The 27461-nt window shown below is 42.2% G+C and overlaps 1 protein-coding gene across 1 annotated transcript; it reads left to right on the plus strand.

The window, feature by feature from the left end:
• Positions 1 to 10408: 10408 nt before the first annotated feature.
• Positions 10409 to 26551, plus strand: THBS1 (thrombospondin 1). The gene is made up of 22 exons (XM_061342506.1): positions 10409 to 10429; positions 10604 to 10694; positions 11431 to 12008; positions 12558 to 12633; positions 12884 to 13080; positions 13272 to 13397; positions 14897 to 14990; positions 15309 to 15482; positions 15862 to 16038; positions 16361 to 16534; positions 16719 to 16846; positions 16966 to 17118; positions 17547 to 17765; positions 18299 to 18406; positions 18890 to 19049; positions 19431 to 19549; positions 21203 to 21437; positions 21877 to 22104; positions 22250 to 22521; positions 22849 to 22946; positions 23057 to 23196; positions 24183 to 26551. The coding sequence occupies exons 2-22, from the start codon at positions 10628 to 10630 to the stop codon at positions 24188 to 24190; spliced, it is 3531 nt and encodes a 1176-aa protein (XP_061198490.1). The 5' UTR covers positions 10409 to 10429; positions 10604 to 10627; the 3' UTR covers positions 24191 to 26551.
• Positions 26552 to 27461: the final 910 nt, after the last annotated feature.

Consider the following 27461-nt stretch of genomic DNA (forward strand, 5'->3'; position numbering starts at 1 on the left):
TTGGCTTGAACACTTCATTGCATAAGAGTTTTGGTTATCATACTTTTAAAAAAGCTAAAGAAAAGCTGGACAAAGTCCAAAGTGGTGAAGAAGAGTTTGAGGAAATATGACCTAAGAAAAGAGATTGAAGAAACTGGGTTTGTTTAGTCTAGAAGGACTGAGGGGTTTTCATGCATGAAAGATTGCTTGTAAAAAGATAGTAACCAATCTCTGTGTCCATTGAAGGAAGAACAAGAAGAAATCAGAGCAATTTGCAGCAAAGAAAACCGTATTATGAAAGCACCTCTACAAGTTGAACAGTGTAAGCAAACTGCATGGGGAAGCTGTGGAATTTTATCAAACAAAAGGTTTACACAAACAGGTTGGGTAATTATCCCTTTGGGATGGTCTGCTGTGCTTGGGCCTGGTTTATTTTAGAAGTGGATTAGACAGACAGTCATCCGAGATCTCAGTCCCACTTTTCTATTCTTTTCCCTCACAGTGCTATTATCATTCTGGAATACTGTCTACGCCACACAATTTTTACAAAAACAAGCAGCAGTGTGGGTTTCTTTGTACCTGACAAGCCATGTAGCGTATCTCCTCATCTTACCTAACTTTTTGTGTCCCAAGATGCAATCTGACAGCCCCAGTTCCTTCTCATATTGACAACCTCATCTATTTACTCTGTGTCCTCAGTTCCTTGCTTACTTCACCTGTGATTGTCTGGGAATAAAGAAGCAAACACTGGGGCTGGTTAAGAGTGCTTGTAAACAAAAAGTACGGATGGAGCTCTTGAATGGACATCGGAAGCTGTCTGGTTCACAGAAGCAGGGGACTTGACACCTTTACCCATGTAATTTGAGTTTTCTTTCTTCACCCAGCTGCCAACCTTCATGTGACTTGTTAGAACTTCCTTAAGATTTCTGTTCTCTCTGTCCTTCCTTAAGATTTTCTGTTCTGTTTGACAGTTTGAAAATAGATTTAATGCTAACAGGTGGGGAGGGAGAGAATGGTCTGTTACACAGACCTAGCCAAACCAACATAGCGTGTGATCACATCCGCCTCATTTCCCCATGAAATTAGGCCAAAAAAAAAAAATGCTTATACTAACTCCATTCAAGTCAAAGATAAAGTAGTTTGGATGTCTACATGCTCATGTCCTAGAAACTATTTTCACTACTGTGTTCGTTAAACTGAGGTGCTTACTAACAAAGGGAGGCTATAAAAGAACATATTCTGCTGTGAATTTAAGGCCCACATATCTCACAGTCATTCCCTAGAGGACTTCCCTAATAGAGTGGCACCATCCCTAGGCAGAACTGTTGTAGAGCTGCACTTGAGCACTGGTTCATTTTCGTAAACCAAGTCTGTAGCTTCAGAAGGGCCATAAGAAGTTTTCCTCACTGAAGACCAAATAATCTGGTTTCTCTAATATTCTTGGGAGTTGCCAGACTGCCTTATTTCAGATATTCTTGGAAGTTTTGTTTCCATGAATGTAGAAGTAGATGGACATTCGGAAAGATTAGTTTTATTTTTCAGGGGAGAGAGAAAAGTATGTGCTACATTATCACACTTATCTCCTAGATGACTCCACAGCAGCTTACTCTACTCCAGATGCTGTGCAACTAGGCAACACTACAGTCTCAAACAAACTGCAAAGACAACTTTCTCAAAATGTCCTCCATTCCCAATAGTAATTAATGTGGCACAATTCAGAAGATGACTGTAATTGCTATAGCTATTACGCTATATGCGACCTGAATTAGAAGGTGTAAGTCACACATAGGCTGCCCTTCTGTCATGGTCTAGCCCAGCAGGTAGCTAAACACCACACAACTGCTCACTAACTCCCTCGACCCAGTGGGATGAGGGAGAGGCTCAGAAGGAAAAAAAAAAAAAATTTGTGGATTGAGATAAAGACAGTTTAATAGGACAGAAAGGAAAGAAATAACAACAGTGAAAAAAAGAATAATAATAACAACAATAACAGTGAAAAAAGAATTGAAGTATAAAAAACAAGTGATGCACAATGCAATTGCTCACCACCCAGTGACCAATGCCTAGCCAGTTCCCGATCAGCGAGCTACCAAACTTCCCCTAGTTTTATTGTTCCGTATGATGCCATATGGCATGGACTATCCCTTCTGCCCATTGGGGTCAGCCCTCTTGGCTGTGTCCCTTCTCAGCTTCTTCTGTCCCCTCAGCTGGCAGGGCATCATGAGAAGATGAAAAGTCCTTGACTTCATGTAGGCACTGCTTGGCAACAACTAAAACATCAGTGTCTTGTCAACGTTATTCCCAGACTAAAGCCAAAACACTTCTCTGTACCAGCTATTAAGAACAAAATTAACTCTAATAAGCCAGCTGAAACCAGGAAAACTTCTAATAAAGAAGTGCAAGAACCTGATCCTGAAGAATTTTACTCATGCAAGCATACCAAAAGGGGTAATGATGTATCCAGAAATTACAGGAATGAGAAAGGCTTTACAGGATTCAACACTTCTGTTATGACCTCTGGGATAAAGAGAAGGCTAGATGTAATCTGAAACTGCAAGAAATGTGCCCATATTTTCTATGCACTTTTCACCTCATGTATATATATATAACGCAGTTTGCAGTTCCAGTAAGTGGCAGACTGCATGGGAGTTTCAACTGGGGTGTGTCAAAGATTCTTAGTCATAAACTTCATAGATAATTTTATTTGCTCAAAATAATCTCTTGGCAAGACATCTTACTTCCCTGCCCCCCAGGCATTGTTTGTAATAAAAGCCTGCAAATAACTATACCAGGCAATTTTGTTATTCAGTCTCCTTCCTCAACATGAAACAGAATCTTTTCCAGTCTGTGTTCTTCCTAAAGTGTCTCTGTGTGTGCACATTGTGCAACAGCTGCTGCAACAAACTGCTTCAGATACTTGTGCAGAATAAGGGAATGACTGAAGCACTTATTATTTTACAGCACAACAGTGAAATAAGGCAATTAGGGGGCCTACAGGGATACTGGGGAGGGACACTTCATTAGGGACTGCAGTGATAGGACAAGGGGTAATGGAACTTGATGATCTTAAGGTCCTTTCCAACCCTAACTATTCTATGATTCTATGATTTGCCTTATCTTGTTAATCTAGACCAAGTTCATAACACAGATAAACTGTAATACAGGGTGCTGTATCAGTTTTTGTGAAACTAGAAAAAAGCAGGCAGCTCCATATGTTGTGATAACATGGAGAGGACTTTGGAAATTACAAAACAAGCTTTTTATTTTATATTTCAATACCTTCTGGTCATTACATTTTAAGCAACTGGCCTTTAAGAAACTCCCAAACACGTCAATTCCTAGCACAAAGTCAATCTTCCTTCTCAGGAGCACATTACTGTTTATTCATCACTGATCTCAGTTATTTTAAACACATATCTTTCAAGTTGTGTAATGACAGCACAGTCCTCTTTTAATATACATGTTATTCACTTTCTCTACCACATGACTGCCAGCAACGCTCAATTATGTATTGCACAGATCTTTCAATGCCTTCTTTCCTGATGCTTAGAAGATATTATGCAATATTTAGTAATGGAATTACTCTATTGGGCCTGCTAATAATTGATTACTTCTGCCTAATTAAATGAAGAATAGAGTATGTGATATGGCATTTTGTTAAAATGTGGTTTCATGTTGTGGTAAAATGGGTATGTTCTGTCCTGCGTATAATTGAGTCCTGATTGAGTAATACAAAGTTAATGCTGGAGATGGGAGGTGCTCTGTTTGATAGGTGAACACAAACCTAAATCTCTTTTTTATTTCACCTCTGATTATCTTGAGAGGAATTTATATTCCAGCTCTGCAGCTGCTTGTTTACAACACACAAAAAACCTGGAACACAGAGTGCTAATGGATGCAAATGAGCAGCTTTCCTTCTCTTCATGGGACCAAAGGTCCCAGTATGCAAACGTACAAACATATGTATCTATGGACTCCTCTTCTGAGTAACACATTTGAAAATGCATGTGCACAAGTATGCTCTGAATTCCAATGAAACCCGAGGAAACTCTACCATGTGCTTGAATTTGAATACATGCTCTAATGATTCACTAACTATAAATGCTTTACTAAGGCAGAGACTAGGTGCCTATATCTAAGGTTACCTTTGATCCACTGCTGACAAAGGAAGTACATGAAAAGGCCTTTTGATAGGGAATGCTAGTTTTTTCCTCTTTATCCTTCATAGACAAAAGAAACCCACTTGAACTTTGAAGTACAGTAGATGTTTTTAGCTTCAGGAAAGGGGGGAGGGAGGCATTTTTTGCTTCATACTGACAATTCTAGCTATTTCTTTAAAACAAATGCTTTTTCCTTCTAGAGAAAAATGGATTAAAAATTATTGAATGGCTTCACTTGTCTGGTATTACAATTGTACAAAGCTGTAACTCATGTAAGAAAATCCTATCACTACAGTTAATTCCTTTAAAGCATATTCTTCTTATCAAACTGCAGTATCTTTGCCAACCTTAATTCTGACTAACAGTAAATAAATATGCTGCACACCCATTATAATTCAGAAGAAATTCAACTACATAGATCTCTGCTTACTAAAAGGTTAAGGCTTAGCTCAATAAGCTAGCTATCCATTAGTCAGACACTGCAATTTCCCACACATTTTTTGATATGGGAACAGGTCTGCATTTGATGGAAGAACTTCAAAGAGAAAAAATAACCAATTTGATTTGTGGCAGGCAATTTGATATGCAGGCAGCTTACACGTGGTTTGCATAGGGAACGTGCCTGCAAAGAGAAACAATGATAAAGTAGGGTATCCTTCTCAAGCACATAAGCACCAACATATTTTTCACAGTAATTTATGTAGAACGACTCTTTCACAGACAAGACATAGTTTTGCCGAACAACTATGACCTGGATTACCACGCCAGAGGGAAGGGTTATGACCTGCATTCAAGCCCGCACTCCTCTGGGAGCTAACCATTAGCTTCCTTACCGACAGCACAATAAACGCCAGCAGAAGATACACCACAGAAAGTCATAAATGGTGAGATCCTTCTCCTCTGACTTTAGCCACTAAAACTAGTTAGCTCTTTCTTTAGGAAACACAGGGCATCTCTAGGAGAGGATTATTATCACCCTAAAATAATTGAGATCTTCTGAAGACTCAATTCAAAAGAAGAAGGACATAAGCAGCAAACCTGAACTAAAAGGCTATGTTTCAGATGGCAGGCAAAATTAATTCCACCAAAAACAAGCCAAAATAATTTTATGACTCATAAAAACTTTTTAGATCTTTGCTAAATTGTATAATGATAATATTATAAACAACCCAACTCTATGAATCTTCAATGCTGTGCCATGAAGTCGATATTTTATATATTTATGCATTTATATTCATGTACTTTATATCTTTATAAAATGTACATTGTATATTTTTAAAGCTTTCCTTTTATGTGGCTAAAACATAAACTGGTGTGAACTGGTTTAACACCATGCATTTCAATAGCATCATTCAGTGTATATAATCTGACCTATTACCCCAAAATTGCAGTTTCAGCATAGGTTATTGAGATACCTTTTTTATTTATGTAACTTTAATTGGGAAAAAAAAAATCTCTTTCCATGTGCTAGGGATAACATTATAAAGAGATTCTAGACAGAAAGTCTTATCTAGAGAAAAGTTCACTTCTATTACAGTGCTTTTGTATGTCCTTGTAGTTTGCCCTAGAATTAAACCGTACTTGAAACAACACTGACTGATTTTTATTTGCATATTTTTATCATAGCAGATACTATTTCTTCTTGTACTTTACCATTACACTTATGGACATGAAACACTCCGAGATGTGTTATGACAGGGCATTCACTTTGTTCTTCAGCTTTCTGCTGAGGATAGTCACTGCAAGAAGGAAGCATGATAATCTCAAACAGTATAAAATGTGAGCTATCACAGAGCTCAAATAAATTGAGGATCCACTTGTACATTTCCTCAGTTTTCATTTCCAACATTGACAACTTTAGGAACCATATTTCTATCAATTATAATCGATAAAACCCCTCCCACTAAAAATTAACCTCTGTTCAAGTCAATGAAGAGTTCGCAAAAAGCTATGACATTTTTCACTGAAACCTTTATGCAGTAAGCAAAATTATTCTCTGATACAATAACTGCAAGAGTCCTAATTAATCCTGCACACATTAAGAATTAATGCTACTACAATAGGATTTCATTACTAAATTTGTGAGGGTATCATGAACACATTAACTCAGTCTGAGCCAAGGGCTACAATGGAGCAAGACCACACCTACACTCACAGAATTGAAACCAATATCAATGTTCTCCCCAGTACTTATATACATATACCCCAGTACTTATACCCATTACTTTTTTCCACTTTCTTTTTTTGTTTTTACAGTCTCACGTGAAGCAATGCTAAGAAGCTTTGGACTTGCAAATATATTATGCAATGAGTATTCAATGAAAATCACAGAATCACAGAATCACAGAATCCCAAGGGTTGGAAGGGACCTCAAGAGATCATCTGGTCCAACACCCCTGCAAGAGCAGGGTAACCTAGAGTACATCACACAGGAACTTGTCCAGGCGGGCCTTGAATACCTCCAATGTGGGAGACTCCACAACCCCCCTGGGCAACCTGTTCCAGTGCTCTGTCACTCTCACAGTAAAGAAGTTTTTCCTGATGTTAACGTGGAACCTTCTATGCTCCAGTTTACACCCATTGCCCCTTGTCCTATTACTGGATATCACTGAAAAAAGCCTAGCTCCATCATCCTGACACCCACCCGTTACATATTTGTAAACACTTATGAGGTCACCCCTCAGTCTCCTCTTCTCCAAGCTGAAGAGACCCAGCTCCTTAAGCCTCTCCTCATAAGGGAGGTGTTCCACTCCCTTAATCATCTTTGTGGCTCTGCGCTGGACTCTTTCAAGCAGCTCCCTGTCCTTCTTGAACTGAGGGGCCCAGAACTGGATGCAGTATTCCAGATGCGGCCTAACCAAGGCAGAATAGAGGGGGAGGAGAACCTCTCTTGACCTACTAACCACACCCTTTCTAATGCACCCCAGGATGCCATTTGCCCTCTTGGCCACAAGGGCACACTGCTGGCTCATGTTCATCTTTCTATCCACCAGGACCCCCAGGTCCCTTTCCCCTTCGCTACTTTCCAGCAGGTCAGTCCCCAACCTGTACTGCTACATGGGGTTGTTCTTCCCCAGATGCAAGACTCTACACTTGCCCTTGTTGAATTTCATCAAACTTCTCCCCGCCCAACTCTCCAGCCTGTCCAGGTCTCGCTGAATGGCAGCACAGCCTTCTGGTGTGTCAGCCATTCCTCCCAGTTTAGTGTCATCAGCGAACTTGCTGAGAGTACACTCGGTTCCCTCATCCAGGTCGTTGATGAAAATATTAAACAGCACTGGTCCCAGCACCGACCCCTGAGGCACTCCACTAGTCACAGACCTCCAGCTAGATTCTGCACCATTGACCACAACTCTCTGCCTTCTTCCTTCCAACCAGTTCTTGATCCACCTCACTACCTGATCGTCAAGCCCACACTTCCTTAGCTTATCTATGAGAATGCTGTGGGAGACAGTATCAAATGCCTTACTGAAATCAAGAAAAACCACATCTACTGCTCTACCATCATCCCTCCACCTAGTCACTTCCTCATAGAAGGCTATAAGGTTGGTCAAACATGACTTCCCCCTCATAAAACCATGTTGGCTGTTCTTAATAACCCCCTCATCCTCGATATTCCTAGAAATGGAGTCAAGAATAAGTTGTTCCATCACCTTTCCAGGGACGGAGGTAAGGCTGACCGGTCTGTAATTACCCGGGTAATATAGAAGGACCCTGAACTCAAGAGAAAGTAAGGAACAGGATGTGACTCCAGAATTCACAGCAAGAGAGTGAATGACGGATTAATCACATCAAACATCCAAACATACCAAGACCTGGCTGCCAGTTTTAACAGAGCTCACATTCGAAGACATCCAAACGACAACAGGTAAATTCCACTAAGTACGATTCAACAAGTCAAGACATCTCTTGCCCACCAGAGCAGAGCTAAGTGTCAAATTCCAGCATCAGCTACACAGATGTAAATTGGTACTAGGCTCCACAGAAGTCAACAAAGTTAGGTTTACACACTGTGGTAAGAATGTGAACCTAAAAGTGTAGGTGCTGAAATTATGGGTCAGGTTTTGACCTCAATCACGGTGTTGTATTTCTGGTGTAATCAGAAAATTCAAAGTTGAATTCACATTTTAAAGGCATTTAAAGATGAGTTCACGTTACAAAATCTCTCAATACTGACAAAGCAGGAGTATTCTGACAAAGATTGCACATTTGTCCACACACCTTTGGGTAAAATAAAGAGGTAAATTTTTGGCATTATTTTTCATTTTGAAGTAGACAGTTGCCAGCCCAAATCTCACTTCAGGTAAAAACACTGCCAAGTTTCTCTCACTGCCTTTCAAATCTAACTTCTGCTTGACTTAACTGCCACGTGAAGAAAAGCTTGATCACGCTCCCCAGGCTCCAAGACACAAGTTCACATGAGCAGCAGCCCCTCTGGCTTCCATGAGACAATCCACTAAAGAAACTCAAGGGTATATGAAGAGCTTAGGGAGAGGACTACTAAGAATTGCAAGTGCCTGTTAATTAAACCTACCCAGGTAGGAACAATCAGTGTCTCTTTCTTGTTGGCTTTTTTTTTCCCTTGGTGGGGCTCTCCATCATCATCATCATCATCATCATCTCTCTCCTCTCTTAGGTTTTTAACTTGAGAGACACTTAAGGTTTTTCTTCTATGAATCATCACAGGGTAAGGAGGCCTACTTCAGATAGGATACTCTATCTCTTAAGTTAAAAGGACAATCATTCTGGCTTTACCCTAATATACACAACTCTGCAGCTATCTCAGTCTCCGGTCACAGATTTCCCAAGGCATTTCCTGGGATAATCTGTGGAGTAGTAATGCTTCCTCGAACATCAGCCATTCCGACTGCCTGATGCATTTTACACAGTTCAGTTCAGAGTCCAACTCAGTCACTGCTCAGGGTTGCCAAGCTCGCTCTGATTTTCCCTCCCCACACACGCAATCGTCTGACGAGATCCTTCTCGTTCACTGACACTCGGCCTTCCACATAAGCACGTGCCAGGCGTGCAGAGGCCAGGGAATGCAGAGGAATTAACCATTTTTGGAACTCGATTGCTTCCAAGCCGCTTCACACACTCCGGTCACTTTTGGTCATACAGAGTATGTCGTGACGTAGAGAATCTGCCTTTTTAACCTTAAGAAGCTTTCCTCTTACCTGAAATCCAGGTTACGTGGGAAATTTTTTGGCTGAAGCAGCATTAGTCACTGCTCATTAAACAAAGCCGCTACGGGGCTCGGCAGCAGAGCTGCGTTAGTCACCTCACCCCTAAGGGCAGTCTGAACCGAGGGTCATCCCCGGGCACGCTCCTGCAGTGGCAAGCACCAGAGGAGTGGGAAGGCGCCAGGTCGCCGCTCCCCCCTCCCGCTTTCCCCCTCGTCGCCGCTCTCTTCTCCGACACGACCCTGCCCTGTCTAGCGAGAATTTATTCCCCTTTCGTGATCCCAGTCTCACGGTGCTGTGTGCTCCAGCCAGCGGGCAGGAAGAGAAGCCTTTCACTAACTGAATTAAGTTAATTAAGTGTAGACTGCTCTCACTCAGTGTCTCAAGCCAGCCGGATAGCGGTGTTAGGCACACCTCTACGGTACGCCCCGGCCGAGCCGCCGGCAGACCCCTGCGGCGGGATGCCCGCCGGCCGCGGGAGTACGGCTGGCTGACGGATGGAGAAGGCCAGACACCCGCGCTCCTCAGCGCGGTGCCAAGGACAGTGCGAGGGAGCGGCCGGGGCCGCTGGAGGGCAGGGCTGAGGCGGCGGGGAACGGGTGCCAGGCGCGACTCTGCCGGTTCGGGCAACGAGGGCCGCCGGCGGCAAGGCGGCGGGAGCCGGCGGCGTCGCGCTCGGCGGGGGCTGCAGGACAAGCCCTGTGCGAGCTCGCGTGGCGCCCCCAAGCGGCAAGGCTGGGCGCTGCACCGCCCGTTCCCGGCCAGCGGGGCGCACCGGTCGAGCGTGCCGGCAGCGGCAGCAGCTTACCCCGCCCGCCCCTGGCCCTGAGGAAAGTTGTCTGCGGGCTCGGAGCCGCCCGGCCCCCGCCCCCAGCTTCCTGCCCCGCCGCCGCTGATTGGGCAGCCGCGTGCCGAGGAATGCGAGCCACTCTTTAAAGCGGCGTGCGGCGATCCTTCGGCAGTGTCCCGGCAGCGCCGTTACCCGTTCCTGCTCGCCCGCCTTGCCTCCGTCGCCGGGTGCCCGAGGATACTAGCTGCCGGTACCCGGAGGTGCGGGAGGCCGGCGCTGCCACCCGGATCGCTCTCCCCGGATCGCTCTCCCCGGAGGTAAGTGCTGAAGCGGCTCCCGCCGCCCTCGCTCTTCCCTGCGAAGGCAGCAGGGTATTTGTCCCGTCCCGGCTGCCTCCCGCCTCCGGAGAGCCTCGGGAGCAGCCGGTGCGCCCTGCGATAGGCGCCGGTGTCGGGGCAGCACGGTGACCTTCTTCTTGTGGCTGTCCCCAGGCTGTTTAGAGGGAGCCCTGTGCCATGGGGCCAACAGCTGCGCTCTGCTTCCTCCTTCTACTCTGCGGCTCGGAGGCCAAACGTACTGCAGGTAAGACCAGACCCATGCCGGCGCTCAGAGCAGACAGGGAAGGAAAGTGGGGTGGGGGAAAGAAAACACTTCTTGGTGTCTGTGTACGCGGCTGAAATGGTGTTCCGTGGTGAAGAGTGACAAAGCTGTCAATGAACAAAACCTTTTAACCTTAGCATCAGCTGGTTGCGGGTAGGAACCTTTCTCTAGCGTGGAGTTTGTGTAACCTTCAGAAATAGGAATGCAATCTCCAGGAGTGAAGCACATAGCTTGTACCCCTCTGCGCTGGGCAGAGGAAAGGGGGAACTTGATGTAGGAACTGGCTGAAGAAGGGATGAGGCTGTAGATTGCTGTCATGGTGCCATAGAGGGTCTGCTGCTGTGCTTGCCATCGCCCAGCTGGGCTAGGCAAGCGCCTTTTCAAGCCCCAGTGCAGCAACATTGCAGCCTGGGCTTCTGCTGTCACCTCTCCACCAGAGCCTACTGAGGTGCCAGAACAGTTGCTACCTTTGTGTGTCGATCAGCAGGTACTTGGCACTCCTGTGCCGACTGGCTCCTGTACAAGAATTTGCATGAACTGCCACACAGCAGCTCCTGGTGGGACTGCTGTATCGCTGGGGCTATGTCTGTACTCTGATGTGAGGTGCTGTATCTCACACCATATGCACTATGTATGCTAACAGTATGTTAAGCAGTCCTGAGCATCTGCTCTGCTTCTTCTTGTCCCTTGCTCATGTATCTTGTTCTGATCTCTGCAGAGTCCAGGAGCGATGACAACAGCGTCTTTGATTTCTTTGAGCTCATTGGCTTAATTCGGAAGGGAGCTGGGCGCCGGGCACCCGGGGTGCACCTGGTGAAGGGACCGGAATCCTCCAGCCCTGCTTACCGCATTGAAGATGCCAGTCGCATCCCTCCTGTCCCTGACTCAAAGTTCCAAGACTTATTAGATGCCATCCACACTGAGAAGGGCTTCATCCTCCTGGCCACTCTCCGGCAAGCTAAGAAGAGTAGAGGCACACTGCTGTCTGTGGAACAGAAAGATGGCTCTGGTCATGTCTTCAGTCTAGTATCAAATGGCAAGGCAGGCACTCTGGACCTGAGCCTTTCTGGTGATGGCAAGCAGCAGATAGTGTCAGTAGAGGATGCCTTGCTAGCTACAGGACACTGGAAGAATATCACCCTGTTTGTGCAGGAGGACCGAGCTCAGCTCTATGTTGGGTGTGAGAAAATGGAGAATGCTGAACTGGACATCCCCATCCAGAACATCTTCACTAGGGACCTGGCCAGCAGTGCCAGGCTCCGCATTGCCAAAGGGGGAGTCAATGACAACTTCCAGGTAAGGCTTTCACTGATGTTTTGCCTTGTCTTTTCAAACATCTGCCCAGAGGTGTGTTAGCTATTCAACAATCCTAAATAGCTGCAAAGACAGGGAGAAAGGGTTCTGACTGGTTTGTGCTCATCTGATATGGACCACCTCTAAATCTACTAAACTTTAGTATTGGAGTTTGAAGGATGAAGCATTAGATTTGCAGGGGTAGAACTTTCTGCAGGAATAAGAAGGCACTGAAGCTTCCAAACAGGTAGTTGTAGTTTTCATGGCTCAGCTTCTGAATCTTCTTATACGAGATTCAGAAATTCCTGGGGGTTTTCCTTCCTGCCTGGAGAGCTGCCAGATCCTTGTGGTCAAGGATAAGAATGTTAGGAAGCAGGGCTTGTTATCATTAAGGAGAATAAAGCAACGTGTTTCACTTTGCCATCTGTCTGTCATGAAATTACTCCTAATAAACTCATGTGACCATAAGTGCCTCCAAGCTCTCTCCATGCAAGCTGTACTTCTTCACCTTGCAGTTGCTGCAAGTGGTTGTAATTCTTCCTCTGTCCACAGGGACTGCTGCAGAATGTGCGGTTTGTGTTTGGAACAACCCTGGAAACTATCTTGAGGAACAAAGGCTGCTCCAGCTGTAAGTTTGCAATCTTTCAAATCCAGTGACCTATTAAAAATAAGATTCCTCATTGCATTAGAAAGACAAGTTGAAACAGAACTCAGAAATATGCTGATGCGCAAATCCACGTTGCATAAGAAATATGATTATATTTCTGCAGGCAACCTAGTGAATCTGATGGCAGCTGTTTAGCAGGTATTACCCTAGAATGATAAATGCACATGGTAAAAAATGCATATTTTTTTTTGTGTGCATTTGTGTCTCTTAGCCACTAGTGCTATCATTACTTTGGACAACCCTATCAATGGTTCAAGCCCAGCTATCCGCACTAATTACATTGGCCATAAAACAAAGGACATTCAAGCAGTCTGTGGTTTTTCCTGTGACGAGCTAACAAATATGTTTGTGGAACTGCAAGGGCTCCGGTCCATGGTTACAACGCTTCAAGACAGAGTTCGCAAAGTGGTGAGTGTTGGTTAAATTCATGGTACCTTTCGTTAACTGGCACTTAGTGAATGAATTAATCTGTCCTTGGAGAGCCAGGGTAAACAGTAGTAACTTTACTGTGACTTTTGTGCAAAAGGGTGTTTTCTGCATTAACTTCTAAATATCTTCTCTCTGCTTTTCTTCCTGCTTTCTCTCCCTCCCTCTCCAAGACTGAAGAAAATGAACTCATTGCCAAAGTAGTCCAGATCACGCCCGGAGTGTGCATTCATAATGGAATCTTGCACAAAAATAAAGAAGAGTGGACTATTGACAGCTGCACTGAATGTACCTGCCAGGTGAGATTCCTCACATTCATAAATCCTCTGTATATAAATTCATGCATTGGAATTAACAGATATTTCTAAATGACACTCTTTATGAGTGAATCCTGCACGGAAATGGGTATACTGCAGTAGCCAAAGAATTATTCGGTTTATTTCACCCTACTAGATCTCTCGTATAAAAGCAGCTTTCATGCAGTGTTACAACAGCAGTATTTTAGAAAGTTACACATAACATCACTCTGATACAGCTTTTAAATCACTTTTAGTTCCTTAATTTGGGGAATGCCTGTATCCTTTATATAAGTCCATAAGTAAACTAAAAGTCATCATCAGTAGAACACATTCATAGTACTATTAGCTTTGCTCCCTGGAATACTTTAGGGTATTCTGTACTTACTGAACCTCTTGCTGGCTTAATAGGAAAAGACATTCTAGTACTTAGTAAATACTCTGAAACTTAAGAGGTTGTTTTTCTTTATCTAACAAATGCTTCTAGTTGTGTTCTGTTAGCAGTCACAGATTATATGGAGCAGCAGATTTCAGGTTAGCTATTTAAATCCCAGGATTGCCTGGCAATGTACTTATGTTTTGTGTTCCACTACTGTAGAGTGTTGTACAGGTACACCAAAAAGTACAATTTTTGAGTTTCTTTAAACTCTTTGCTTGCTCCCGCTGTGGAGTACCAGTCTACTGAGGAGTGTGTTAACTAGCCTGCTGCTGTTGAGAAACTAAAGCCTGAATATTTGTACATATGCAGTCCAAGGCATCTTGCCAAGTTCTGCGTCTGCTTCTATAGATCTCTACATCATTTGTCTTGTAATCAGAAAATGATACTGTGATTTCTGCATTTGCCTTTTTCCTACCAACCCAGTTACTCAGTGTTAGCTGTAATTGCCTTAGTGTGGTCATTTGCTTGAGGAGATTAAAATAGTAACCATGAGAGAATTCTCCTGACCAAGCTGGTACCTTCTGGGAGCAAAACTACAGGCTGCCCTTTAGCTCTTACTGAGATTGGAGGTGTATGTTCTTACCCGGCCTGTTTGGCTTAAATATCAAAGACGTCTAAGTATAAGTTACAGATTTCATGGCTCTTGAGCAGAGTCCACCAAACTCATTTTATCTTCACTGTATAATCAGCTTAAATTCATATTAACCGAAAAGAAAGTTGGCTTCTCATTTGTGTTTCATTCCCTTGAAGTCTGAGCTTATACTTGAGGTATCACGTGATAGTTTTTACTCTAGCCAGCATCTGGTAGCTAGTCTTGATCAACTTCTGCAAAACCAAAATACTTGTGCTCTTGGTGGACAAATAATGAGTGAGAATGGGAGTGAGATGAAGTTGGACTGAAAATACCTGAGACTACCCTGTTGTATTAGCTCTAAATACAAGGGTCTCTACTTTAGAGGTGCTACTGAGTCTTGAAGTGCTGCAAAAAAGATCTCTGATCACTTAACCAGGCTCCAGACAGCATTTATATTCCACTTATTTCAATTCTCACAATTCATTGTAGAACTCAGCAACTATATGCCGGAAAGTGTCCTGTCCTCTCATGCCTTGTTCCAATGCCACTGTGCCCGACGGGGAGTGCTGCCCTCGATGCTGGCGTAAGTACTTAATGCCTTCACACTTGTATTGCAGTTGGCTTCATCTAGCTAGAGACATGCTGCTCTAAAGTATACCACAACTGGTTATAACCTTGCACCACTGGAGTAAGGCTAACCTGATGCCTCTTTGAGGTTAATCATTAGGTAATGCATGTGAGCACTGAAATGTTTGAGTTCTTGGCCTTTATCTTTTACAAGGAAGGAAGATGCCTGTGGCTTTTCAGGACAGCTGTGTCTCCTTTTTTTGTGAAGAGTGAGAGAAAAGGCTATAGAAAAATATACAGCTGCAGGTTTATTCAGAGCTGTATCTCCTTGCAGCTAGCGACTATGCAGATGATGGGTGGTCTCCTTGGTCTGAATGGACTTCGTGTTCTGTGACCTGTGGGAATGGGATTCAGCAGAGAGGACGATCCTGTGACAGTCTCAATAACCGCTGCGAAGGGTCTTCTGTACAGACTCGGACTTGCCACCTTCAGGAGTGTGATAAGAGATGTAAGTACTTGATCTACTCGCACAGGTAATAAAATGCAGGCTGCTTTTATTGGCTTAATGTTAACAGCAAAGATTCCCATGTAAGCTCTGTCACTAGGAAGGAGCAATGACTTTAAGGACCTAGATAAATTGGGTAAAGGATTCCAGATACCTAATGTAGTAAACAGGTATGTTTGGGCATTGCTCTCAGGGCAAAATTTGAGGCAGTTTAGGTATACGGTTTTTCTAGTGACAAAACAACTTGATCAGTGACAGTGCTGAGGCTATCCAATACCTATGGAGTCTGGTACAGTTCTGGTACTGGCTATGTCAGAGGTGTTGGGCAGCTGAAGTGTGTTCTTCAGAAACTCTATTAATAACAGACATCTCTCTCTTGCAGTTAAACAGGATGGTGGCTGGAGTCACTGGTCCCCATGGTCATCATGTTCTGTCACCTGTGGCACGGGCATCATCACTAGAATTCGTCTGTGTAACTCACCGGTACCACAGCTGAATGGCAAACCTTGTGACGGTGAGGCACGAGAAAACAAACCCTGCCAGAAAGATCCTTGCCCAAGTAAGTGCACCCATGTGGTAACCTTTGGTAGCTTAAATGGTGAACTTCCTGAGTAGTTGCTAGATAGTCTAGCTGTAGTAATATTCTCCTTTTAAACTTGGGGGTGGGCTAGCTAAAACCTCACAGGTTATTTTCAGGTGAAACTGATCTGTTTACATGAGACTGTCTTCTATGGCTTCTCAGTAGAGTCCATTAATTCTGTCACTTATGTCTGAACAATGTCTGAAGTGCTCTCACAACAAAAGTAATAGTCCTTAGTCAGGAAGAAACTAGTTGTACCACTGAATTTAAAGCTATACATGACTTTTAACTTTTCCTTTAGTTAATGGCAACTGGGGACCATGGTCTCCATGGGATGCTTGCACAGTGACATGTGGAGGAGGACTTCAGAAACGTAGCCGTCTCTGCAATAATCCTGAGCCTCAGTATGGTGGGAAGACTTGTGTTGGTGAAGCTAGAGGGACTCAGGTTTGCAACAAACAGGACTGTCCAATTGGTGAGTATTCATTTTCCCAGAAACATCTGAAGGTTGTGTACAATCTTGGAAATACTGATTAAAAACTTTGACATAAGTCTAAAACACAAGTGCTAGAATTCTAAACCAGCATATGAGCCAAATACAGCACTGTAGCAGCATGGCAAATGTCCCTCATTTTAACAATCTCTTACTTGTTTCTCAGATGGGTGTTTGTCTAATCCCTGCTTTGCGGGGACTACATGTACCAGCTCCCCTGATGGTTCCTGGAAGTGTGGTGCCTGTCCTCCTGGTTACCATGGTGATGGTATCCACTGCCAAGATATTGATGAGGTAAGAAGACTAGGGTTTTCCCCTTGAAAGGGAGTGAAAGAAGATGGGAAGAGAGAATAAAATCACAGTGGTTTATAATGTTAACCATTGTTTTCCTCTATTTCAAACTTGTATTTCAGTGCAAAGAGGTTCCTGATGCCTGCTTTGTCTTTAATGGAGTGCACAGGTGTGAGAATACTGAACCTGGTTACAACTGTCTTCCTTGTCCGCCACGTTTCACTGGGACACAGCCATTTGGTCGCAGTGCTGAGGATGCCATGGCTAACAAACAGGTATTGTCAACTTGTTATTCTGGGTTATGAAATCTCAGAAACTTTCTGAACCACAGAAAGCACCTATGCATTTTAGGGAAGAAGGACTTGGCACATCTAATAAAATACCGTCCTATGTGATTCAGAACAGGAGAAGCATTAAGCAGTTTGAGTTCAAAATGAGTTTTAAGTGGCTTAGAGATTTTTATAGTGCTTGGCTCCATTTGAAAATGAATAGGGTTTGAACAAGAAAAAGAATCATTAGTGCTAAGACTGCTACTGGATTTGGGGAGTGGAAGAATGTAATGTATGAGGCCTTTTCCTTCCTGATTGAAGGATCTCTGATCAAAATAAGCATGTACTGTCCATGTTTTATTTGAATCTCTGGGGTAAAAAAAAAGGGATAAAAAGATGTTTCCAGTGGATTTAATTTCTGTGTGGTCTTCTAGGTCTGCAAGCCACGTAATCCATGCACAGACGGAACACATGACTGCAACAAGAATGCCAAATGCAATTACCTCGGCCACTTCAGTGACCCCATGTATCGCTGTGAATGTAAACCAGGCTATGCTGGCAATGGTATAATCTGTGGAGAAGATACTGACTTGGATGGATGGCCAAATGAGAACCTTGTTTGTGTTGCCAATGCCACTTACCACTGTAAAAAAGTATGTTTATCCTGTTTTCCCATCTACTGTTACAACAGCTTGTCTATCTAATAAATGAACAAAACTTACTAGGTTTGAGGTGTGAAGCAAGTCTCTGTCTAGTTCAAGCTATTAAGCTATCTTCTCTGTCAAGAATACTGCTAGGAGACTCATGCTGTTGCTTTAGATGCCCATGCAATATGGGGAAAAAAATGAAGCCTGAGAAAGCTATAAATGTTTGTTATAAATGTTCTAGGAAGATTCTAGCTTAGCCTATGCCTATATCAGCTGTGCTCTGACACATACCTTCAGAGGAAGAAAAGAGGGTAAGATTCTGAAAAGCAGCCAAATCTTTGCTTTAAAAATGGTTTGAACTATGGCCCTCTAAATTTTAGCTAGTCCTTACTGTGAGGATAAGTCTGAGACCGTTACAGTAAGATAACAGTTACTTGACAGAGGCATTATGACTTTGCTGAATGATTAGATATTACCTGCTAAAATCACTGTTGTAATCATGCCAGGAGTAACCTCATCTGTATTCTTCCTCCTTCTAGGATAACTGCCCTAATCTGCCCAACTCCGGGCAGGAAGACTATGATAAGGATGGGATTGGTGATGCCTGTGACAATGATGATGATGACGATGGCATCCCTGATGACCGGGTAAGACAACACAAAAGATGAGCCTTGAGAATGTAGCTTTCCTATTCCCCCTCCTTCTAAGCTGGGGTCTAGATTCTAACCTTATTCTTGAAAGGACCATAGGAAATAGCTGGCATTGACTGTTGATATGTCCGACTACGCAAATGAACTTTCTGCAGCTGGTTAAGCTTTGAAAGTGAATGTACATCTTTTTTTATTTAGTGGGGTTTTTCTGGTGGGTTTTTTTGTGGTGGGGATTTTTCATTATTATTTTATTTTATTGGGGGGGGTTGGTTGGTTTTTGGTTTTTGTTTTTTTTTTAACTTGGCCATTTCTATGCTCAGGGAAGTAATGGTGTGTTTTGAGATAGAAGCATTCCAGATTTAACTGTTTCTCTGCCTTTCATTTCTCCTTTCATATAGCGGTACAAGCATAAGCAGAATCTGGTTAAAGCTTTAATCTGAGTCTCTTTTAACAGCTGACTTTTTTTTCATGCTTTTGCAGGACAACTGTCCATTCATCTACAACCCACAGCAGTATGACTATGATAGGGATGATGTTGGTGACCGCTGTGATAACTGCCCCTACAATCACAACCCTGATCAAACTGACACTGACAACAATGGAGAAGGAGATGCATGTGCAGTGGATATTGATGGAGATGGTAGGTGGTTTCTAAATCACCACTTTAGATGATTTTCTAATCACAGATTGATGAAATGTACTCATTTTCATGTTTCATCTATGAACACATGAAATTTCTCCTCTGGTGGTTTCAGGACATAAGATTACTGAAATAACAGTTATAGTTAACAGAATTTGACTTTGAAATGTACACATTTTGGCACAGTTGAATTCTGGCTCTGCTCTTGCAGACAGTAGGGACAGAAGTGTGTGACAGAGCTAGTGATGAGTTAAGTTTCAAAGCTTTCAAATGCTGCTCACAATGCTTTCAAAAAAATATGAAGAGTGTGATGGTTTTATGCAGTCCTCTGCAGCATGTAGCCATCTGACTTTCATTCATGAGCTCTTCTTCATTTTACAGGGGTCCTTAATGAAATGGACAACTGCCAATACGTCTACAACGTAGATCAGAGGGATACAGACTTGGATGGTGTTGGAGATCAGTGTGATAACTGTCCACTGGAACACAATCCTGACCAGGTAGGGGATTTGCATTATATGAACAGAAGGCTGGCAGTATTAAAAAGATAGTAAGTTATGTATTGTAGAAAATACCTGAACAACTTAAATTTGACGTGTTCCAAATCATTCTTATTAATTTGCTAAATGGTGCATTTATCAAAAAACATGCCTTCACCATTCAAACACTTGCTAGGTATTTCCTGAAAAGTAATTCTAGTGAAGATCTGTGAGACTCTTGCAGGTGCTTGTCTCCTAAATCTCTCTTAGGCCTGTCAGTTGTGGTGATTCTCATAGTGAGGATATGAAATTCCTGGGAACGCTGTATGAAAAATGGGTAGGTAGGAACTACCTGCTTCATAGCCTGAAGAGCTGTTTTCATGTGGACACAAAGTTGCTCTTTAATCTTTGTTTTAAGTTTGAAATGGCTGCATTTCAGAAGTACACCTTTCCTACCAGTAAGTTAAAGGCAGCACAGGTGCTCTTCTCTAAGGAAAAAGCACACTGTAAATTAAAATTCCTCTTCATAAAAGTCTGGGGGGATGCAGCCTCTCACACGATTCGCTGGTTCAAAAACGTCTGAAGCAGTAGATAAAGCCTGTGCCATCCTGTCATTTACAAGGCTGTAGTTTAATAGCTTCAGGGACATATATGGAATGTTTGTAGGGTTAGAGAAGATGTTGCAAATCAGAGGAAAGTGCAGCCTAAAAGCAGAGTTACTTGAAATATTTAAATATATAACATAAAATTTCTTCATCTTGCTTGTTTTACTACTTCCCTTCCTAAGGGTAGAAAGTGCCTGAAGGTCCTTTCAGATAATGTTTCTCCTGACATTTTGAAATCTTAATATGACTCCAGTGGGGTTGGTTTGTTGGTTTGCTTGGCTTTTTTTTTGAACACTTTTCTAATCAAGTTCTAGAAGCAGAAATAGTAGGTTTCAAGCAGCAGAATTAGTAGCTATTCAAACTGTGTGGTATGCCTTCTGTCTACACCAGCACCCAGGTAACTCACCATTGTTGACAAGACTACTAGACTAAACCTTGAGGCAGCCTCAGGGATGACTGGATTGGGTTTGTTGGCTTCTTTTTTTTTTGCTTAGTCATCTTCTGAAATAAGAAGTGACTGGCTAAAATACATGATCAGCATGCACAGCAGTTCATGCAGTCCTTGATCACTAAGGGAATAATTGTCTTGACTGATGAGTCATGGGGCATGAAGAGCATTTTAAGATTTTATGATATGGTATGGAGGCTGTAAAATAAAGACATGGTGGCTATGTTTTACTGTCTTTACTGGCTAGGTACAGAGTAGTCTGACCCTACCTGGTCTTTGGAACCAGGGAGCTGCCAGAGATGGTAGGAGATGAGGTACCCAGTGTTCAGTATGGTAGACTATTGATAGTCATGTGGCAGAAGGGAGAAGAGAATCAGATGACTATGCTGCTTTCTGCTGCTGTGGATTCAAATTAAAACTAGGACAATGCCAAAGCAGCCTGAAAGCAGCTAGCACAGGAAGCTTGAAGTAGGCATGTATTAATCCTAACACCTCACTACACCCATCTTAGTTGTTGCTAAAGCAAGCAGAAATCTCAATTAATTCTAGCTGTTAAGACTCCTATTTCAGCCTTTTTAAAGTGGATTTTTTTGAGTGTATTTTATCTTTTTCCATTCTTAGGAAGATGCTGATTCTGACCTCATAGGTGATCAGTGTGACAACAACCAAGACATAGATGAAGATGGCCATCAAAATAATCTTGATAACTGCCCCTATGTGCCCAATGCCAATCAAGCTGACCATGACAAGGATGGAAAGGGTGATGCCTGTGACCATGATGATGACAATGACGGTATCCCCGATGACAAAGATAACTGCAGATTGGTTGCCAACCCAGATCAAGCTGACTCTGATGGTAAGATGGCCAGTTATCATAGTAACACTTTAAAAGTATCTTCCAATAGTTTTGATGCGTGGGTTTTTGGTTGGTTGGTTTTGGGGGTTTTTTGTTTGTGTGTGGCTTTTGTAACAATTTGGGGGTTTTTTTGTTTTGTTTTTGTTTGTTTCTACACTAGCTAGGGTTGGACAGAACTTGCAAGTAACAAAAAGATAGTGTCTGTATTCTTCTAGTACTCCTCAGGAGTAAGGAGCAGTGTAAAAATGATTACATACCCAAATTATTCCTAAAGCACTACCAGGCTGGAGTGAAAGGGCATTTATACAGCAGCTGTTGTGGCTTCTGTACTGTGGCTGCCAGTAGTACCTGGACAGTCAGAGATCTGCAATTAAGATTACAACTCCAAGTTGTATGATTCGGAAGTGAACAACAATGGTGAATTACTTGTGTCCTGCAGGTGATGGACGTGGAGATGCTTGCAAAGATGACTTTGATCAAGACAGTGTACCAGACATTGATGATATCTGCCCTGAAAATGTGGACATTAGTGAAACTGATTTCCGAAAATTTCAGATGATTCCCCTGGATCCCAAAGGAACATCCCAAAATGATCCAAACTGGGTTGTTCGTCACCAGGGTAAAGAGCTGGTTCAGACAGTCAACTGTGACCCTGGCCTTGCAGTTGGTAAGGGGAAAACTTGTGTTATACACAGACCTTACTTTGGTTTTGGGTTCTGGGTGGGGAGAGGAAGAGAACCTGGGATATTAATGAGTTGTATAAGAATCACAAATGAGTGGCACCTAAAAATTTCTCCTTTAATGCTTCATAGGTTTTGATGAATTCAATGCTGTGGACTTCAGTGGCACCTTCTTCATCAATACAGAAAGGGATGATGATTATGCTGGCTTTGTATTTGGCTACCAATCTAGCAGTCGTTTCTATGTTGTCATGTGGAAGCAGATAACGCAGTCTTACTGGGACTCCACACCAACCAAAGCTCAAGGCTACTCTGGCCTCTCCATCAAAGTTGTGAATTCCACCACTGGTCCAGGAGAACACCTTCGTAATGCTCTGTGGCACACAGGAAACACTCCTGGACAGGTAAAAGTGGCATTTGATAACCTATCCTCTGCACTGTAAGAAAGGCTGTTCTTCCAACAGGGTAGCCACTGTACATGCTGATCGGAACAGCATGGTGGTCTTGGTGCAGACTGATTAACTAAGTATCAGAAATCTTGCAAAATACTGTATAAAATTAACAGGACTGCATGCTGCAGACAGTCTCTTCAGCACAGTGGATCATTGTTTCTGGAACTAGGGAGTAGTTTCCTATTTACATATTTAAAAGTAAATTCAAATGCAGTCAATTTCAAAAGAATGCCTATGTTATCTCAGGTCTCTGGTTAATAAAGAAATATTCTTTCATAGGTGAGAACTTTGTGGCATGACCCTCGTCACATAGGCTGGAAAGACTTCACTGCATACAGATGGCGTCTTAGCCATAGACCAAAGACTGGTTACATCAGGTGAGCATCATCCTTTTATCTGAAGTCATTCTCACAAGGAGAGTAGATGTCTGTAAAGATGAACTTAACAGAAGCTTATCAAAGATGGTTGACCTATTATCTCTTTGTAGGGTTGTAATGTATGAAGGGAAGAAAATCATGGCAGACTCAGGACCAATTTATGATAAAACTTATGCTGGTGGTCGGCTAGGATTATTTGTCTTTTCTCAAGAAATGGTGTTCTTCTCAGATCTTAAATATGAATGCAGAGGTAAGAAAGGCATTGCATTTAAGAGGTCTGTATAAATGGTTCAATAAAAATAAATTGGATCAAAAAATAAGAGCTAAGAGGGAAGGTTCACCCATGATCTTTCATGGGTAAATCTCAAGTAAGTTCTGCAGGCACCTTCCTGAAACTCTTCACAGTTAAAAGTTTAAATGTAAAAAATCTAAATATATTTCTATTGTTATTTTGATGTATCAGAAATCCATGTTGAGCTCCAGATATAAAATACATCTTGAATATCGTTCAAAATGGCTCTAAAATGAATCAGCTCAGCTGATGTTCCAAAGTGAAAATGCAGAATACCAGCTTTAGCAAACAAGAGGGTAGTGTCTGACATGCAAAACACTGATGTACTTAGAAGTAAGCAAAGTAGAAGGTTGTCCATGAACTGCAGGAATGCAATATCGTGGAGGTATATGACTACTTCCAGGTGCTCTAGTCTTCTTAAATTATGACTTTATGTCATGGTTACATGGTTACATAGACTAGATTCTGAAGTTTGTCACGAGAAAGTACCTCAACGCTTTCATAGAATCATAGAATAGTTAGGGCTGGAAAGGACCTTAAGATCATCAAGTTCCAACCCCCCTGCCATGGGCAGGGACACCTCGCTCTAAACCATATCACCCAAGGCCTCATTCAACCTGGCCTTGAACACTGCCAGGGATGGAGCATTCACAACCTCCTTGGGCAACCTATTCCAGTGCCTCACCACCCTGACAGGAAAGAATTTCCTCCTTCTATCCAATCTAAACTTCCCCTGTTTAAGTTTTAACCCGTTTCCCCTTGTCCTATCACTACAGTCCCTAATGAAGAGTCCATCCCCAGCATCCCTACAGGCCCCCTTCAGTTGTCTTTACTAATACATTCTTTACAAATGTCTGCAGGGATGGATGTCTTGGACATAACTGTGCATAATACACAGAAATATTTAAATACTTTAATTTTTTCTTTTTTTTTTTTTTTCACAGATCCATAATCACAAAGTTATTGGATCCAGAGACTATTTAAAAATGCTGGTATTGCACCTTCTGAAATGTTTAGCCTTACGAATCCTGGGACCATTATATTATTCCTTCCTTTCTTCTTTCTGTGTAAATGCGGACTCGAAACACATGACCTGCCTCAAGAGAATGCTTCTGAGAGTATGAAAGTGAGAACATACTTGGTATCTGACCTCTGCTGAAGTGGAAGGAAACAAATGTGTCTTGCAAATGAGAATTGTCTTCACTGAACAAGCACACTTTCAGTAGGAAAGACATTTGTTTGCTGTTTATTACAGTGCAGTGTCACTGCCTCTAACTGGAGGTCCCATGGAGTAGCATTTTGTAAAAAGAACATCCTTGGATGTGCTGTGGACTACTTAAACTGAAGACCTTTCATTGTGTGGGGAAAAGGGATTTTGGGTGGGAGGGAGAACTCCAAGTATTTTTATTCTTTATGGGGGAGAGGAATTTTTGTAATGAGGGCTGCACTGCTTTGGTTTACATCCCTTTAACTTGGAGGAATTATAGTTTTATATGTCGTATCTTTCAGATGAAAATACAGCCTTTCACTCCATTTGTGGTGAGCTAGATCACTGCTCTATTACACAGGACAAAGCAGATATCCTAAAACTGATTCCTGTTGTGGGAGGGGAGAAAAGAGGATAAAAACTGGCACACTGGATCACATCAGCTTTGGGAGAACTGGGATATACAATTAGATTCTTTTTTTTTTTTTCTGATTTAGATGCAGATCTTTCTTACTTTTAAATATTTTCTTTCATATACGGTGCCAAGAAGCACCACCATCTCAGCTAGCACTTTGCTGTCCTTCAGGAAACCAGCAGGTGCTTCACTTTTTATGGTTAAGAAGGCACAAATGTAATAGTAAACTTTCCTTTTCTACATGCTCTAGATGCTTTAAACCCCTCACTTTGGAGGGGAGGGGAAGGAGCCTATAGATAAAATACTGAAATTGTAAAATATTTATTTTTACCTATCCTTGATGTTATAATGACTGAGGGATTATTGATTAAAGCAACAAGAAATGCGTCAAGACTATCCACCTAATCATTGTTACAAGTCGTCATGACTGTTGGATTGTAAATACAGATTATTTATTAACTCTGTTCTATAGGAAACTAGAGAGGGTTTAGATGAGGAAAAAAAAAAACATCTTGTCTGGAGCAGATAGCGCTGATGTATTTGTTACAAAGACCAGTTTTCCTATAAAGGCTTTGAGGCACAGGGAGAAGTGATGAGGTGGGGAATGGGATGTTTGTTTTTCTCAGTCTGAGCTCAGTGCTGGCTTTTCCTTCCTTTATGCAAGGCAGTTGGTAGCCTGGCAGGCAACTGCTGTGCAGGGCTAAAACTGAAGTCCCTTGGGATGATAGCAGTTCTTGTCTCATCCCTAGCGCTAGAGATAAGGGAATGACATTTACAATCTTAGCGGTTATTTAGTGCTGGGAAATGTCTGCAGTGCTTTACCACTGGTCAGTGGGCCTGATACAAAACCAGAATACCCGTCCTGAGGAGATTGCAGAGAGGCACAATGACCACACCCTGTAACCATTCAAACCAGCTGTTCGTGCCACTACACACTCATTCATGTAACTAGTCATGTGTGGCAACAAAAGAAGGAATTCTTCACAGACTAGCCAGAATTTCAGGCGCTCCCTGCAAAAGAGGGAGGGGGCTTGATTTTCCTTAGCAGAAGACTCTTCCCCAACAGAAGGGGCAACATCTTTATACCTATTATATTTCCTTGTCTTTTCAAAAAAAGGAAAATAACAGTGAAAGTTTTACGTACAAATATTACCTCATTGTTGTGTGACTGAGAAAAACCTTTGGATAAAGCAGAGTTCAACTGTCTAACAAACTTTAAAGCTACTGTAGTACTAAAACGTTAATGCTGTACATAGTCAAAATTTCTTTGCAGAAAATGTATTCCCAGTAAGGAAATGGCATTGGAAAAAAAAAAAAGTCAGATACAATTTCTAATGTTGTGTTATATTTTTTCCTGTCATCTTGTATACCATTGCTTGTATTTTTATAAATTATTTTTCTCATTGCCATTGTAATAGTTAATCATGTAATTGTGTAGATAGGCTATTTAAATAATTTATCATGAAATGCTACCTGTAGAGTTAGTATTTCTATTTTTATAAAATGTTTGCACACTGAAGATTTTTTTTTGCTTCCCTCCTCCAGATGTTTTTGCTAGCATAATTTTCTAAGAACATGCTTTTTTGTAAACATTTTTAACCATTTTCCATTTTAAAGTTCTGTAAGTAAGTTGTACAAAAAAGCTTCTTACATCCAAAGAACAATAAACCAAAAAAGGACATTTATATTTACACCTTTGAGCCATAGTTTTATTCATGTTTTGTAGTATCAGTGATTCACCAGAGGTATGTTATTTGTCAAATTTGGCTTCAAAGCATGCTGTCTCTACCCTCTTTACATTAAAAATGATGAGGGGATGCACCTCAGCTTTGACCTGAAGACTTTCCTGCCATTAGGGGGCATGGACAGCTGGCAAATTGGATTCTGAAGGCTTCATTGAAGACTTCTGTAATTGCAGACACAGCAATGCTGCCCATGATTCAGCCACAAGTCAAAATACTCTTTGAGGGATTTCAATCATCTCCAGCCAGGCATATCTCCTATTTCCCTTTCATGGGAAAAGAGGCAGCATGATAGCTGCGTGAAGGGACACATGAATAGCTGTTAACATCTCTTCTAGACTGACTGCTAGTGTGATCAAAAAGCTGATGGCGTAGCACTATGGCAACTTGCTAAAACTAAGAGCAGTTAATAGTAGTTGTTCAGTCTTTACTTGCAGCAGCAGTTTGTCCCATAAGCCTTTCACCAAAGCCAGGTGCTATATTAGAAGTGCTAGACACCCACACAGAAAGTGTATTTAGGGGGTCCTGCAGATATACCAAAAAATCTTTACATCTACTTTTCCTGATGTTGAAGAGCCCTCCTCTATGACATTTTCCCTATTTTTATGTCACTAAACTTTTGAGAATGGCCCCAAATATTTGATTTTATCTTATTAGGAACAAAGAGAAAAAAGACAAAAATCTTGACCTTTTGCTTCCTGCAGTTCTGATCTCAAACTCTCTTCTTGCTTCCCAGGAGCACCAAGACTGAGAAATACAAGCAAAGAACTTTTCCACTTGGAGAAGTCTCTTTGCTGTGCTTGCAGGAAAAATGTGTTACTCTGGATTTAGAAAGCCAATAAGTCATATGAACAGATGT

Source organism: Neopsephotus bourkii, unplaced genomic scaffold, assembly GCF_033783945.1.
Source record: "Neopsephotus bourkii isolate Nb327-2 ecotype Australia unplaced genomic scaffold, CSIRO-AGI_Nbou_v1 NB_1792, whole genome shotgun sequence".
Taxonomy (NCBI): domain Eukaryota; kingdom Metazoa; phylum Chordata; class Aves; order Psittaciformes; family Psittacidae; genus Neopsephotus; species Neopsephotus bourkii.

Excerpts from the sequence above, each read along its gene's own strand:
- THBS1 (XM_061342506.1), top strand. The coding sequence starts at position 10,628 with ATGGGGCCAACAGCTGCGCTCTGCTTCCTCCTTCTACTCTGCGGCTCG. Across the intron at positions 12,009-12,557 it reads GAGTCAATGACAACTTCCAG|GGACTGCTGCAGAATGTGCG; the intron begins GTAAGGCTTTCA and ends CTCTGTCCACAG. Across the intron at positions 22,947-23,056 it reads CCAAAGACTGGTTACATCAG|GGTTGTAATGTATGAAGGGA; the intron begins GTGAGCATCATC and ends ATCTCTTTGTAG.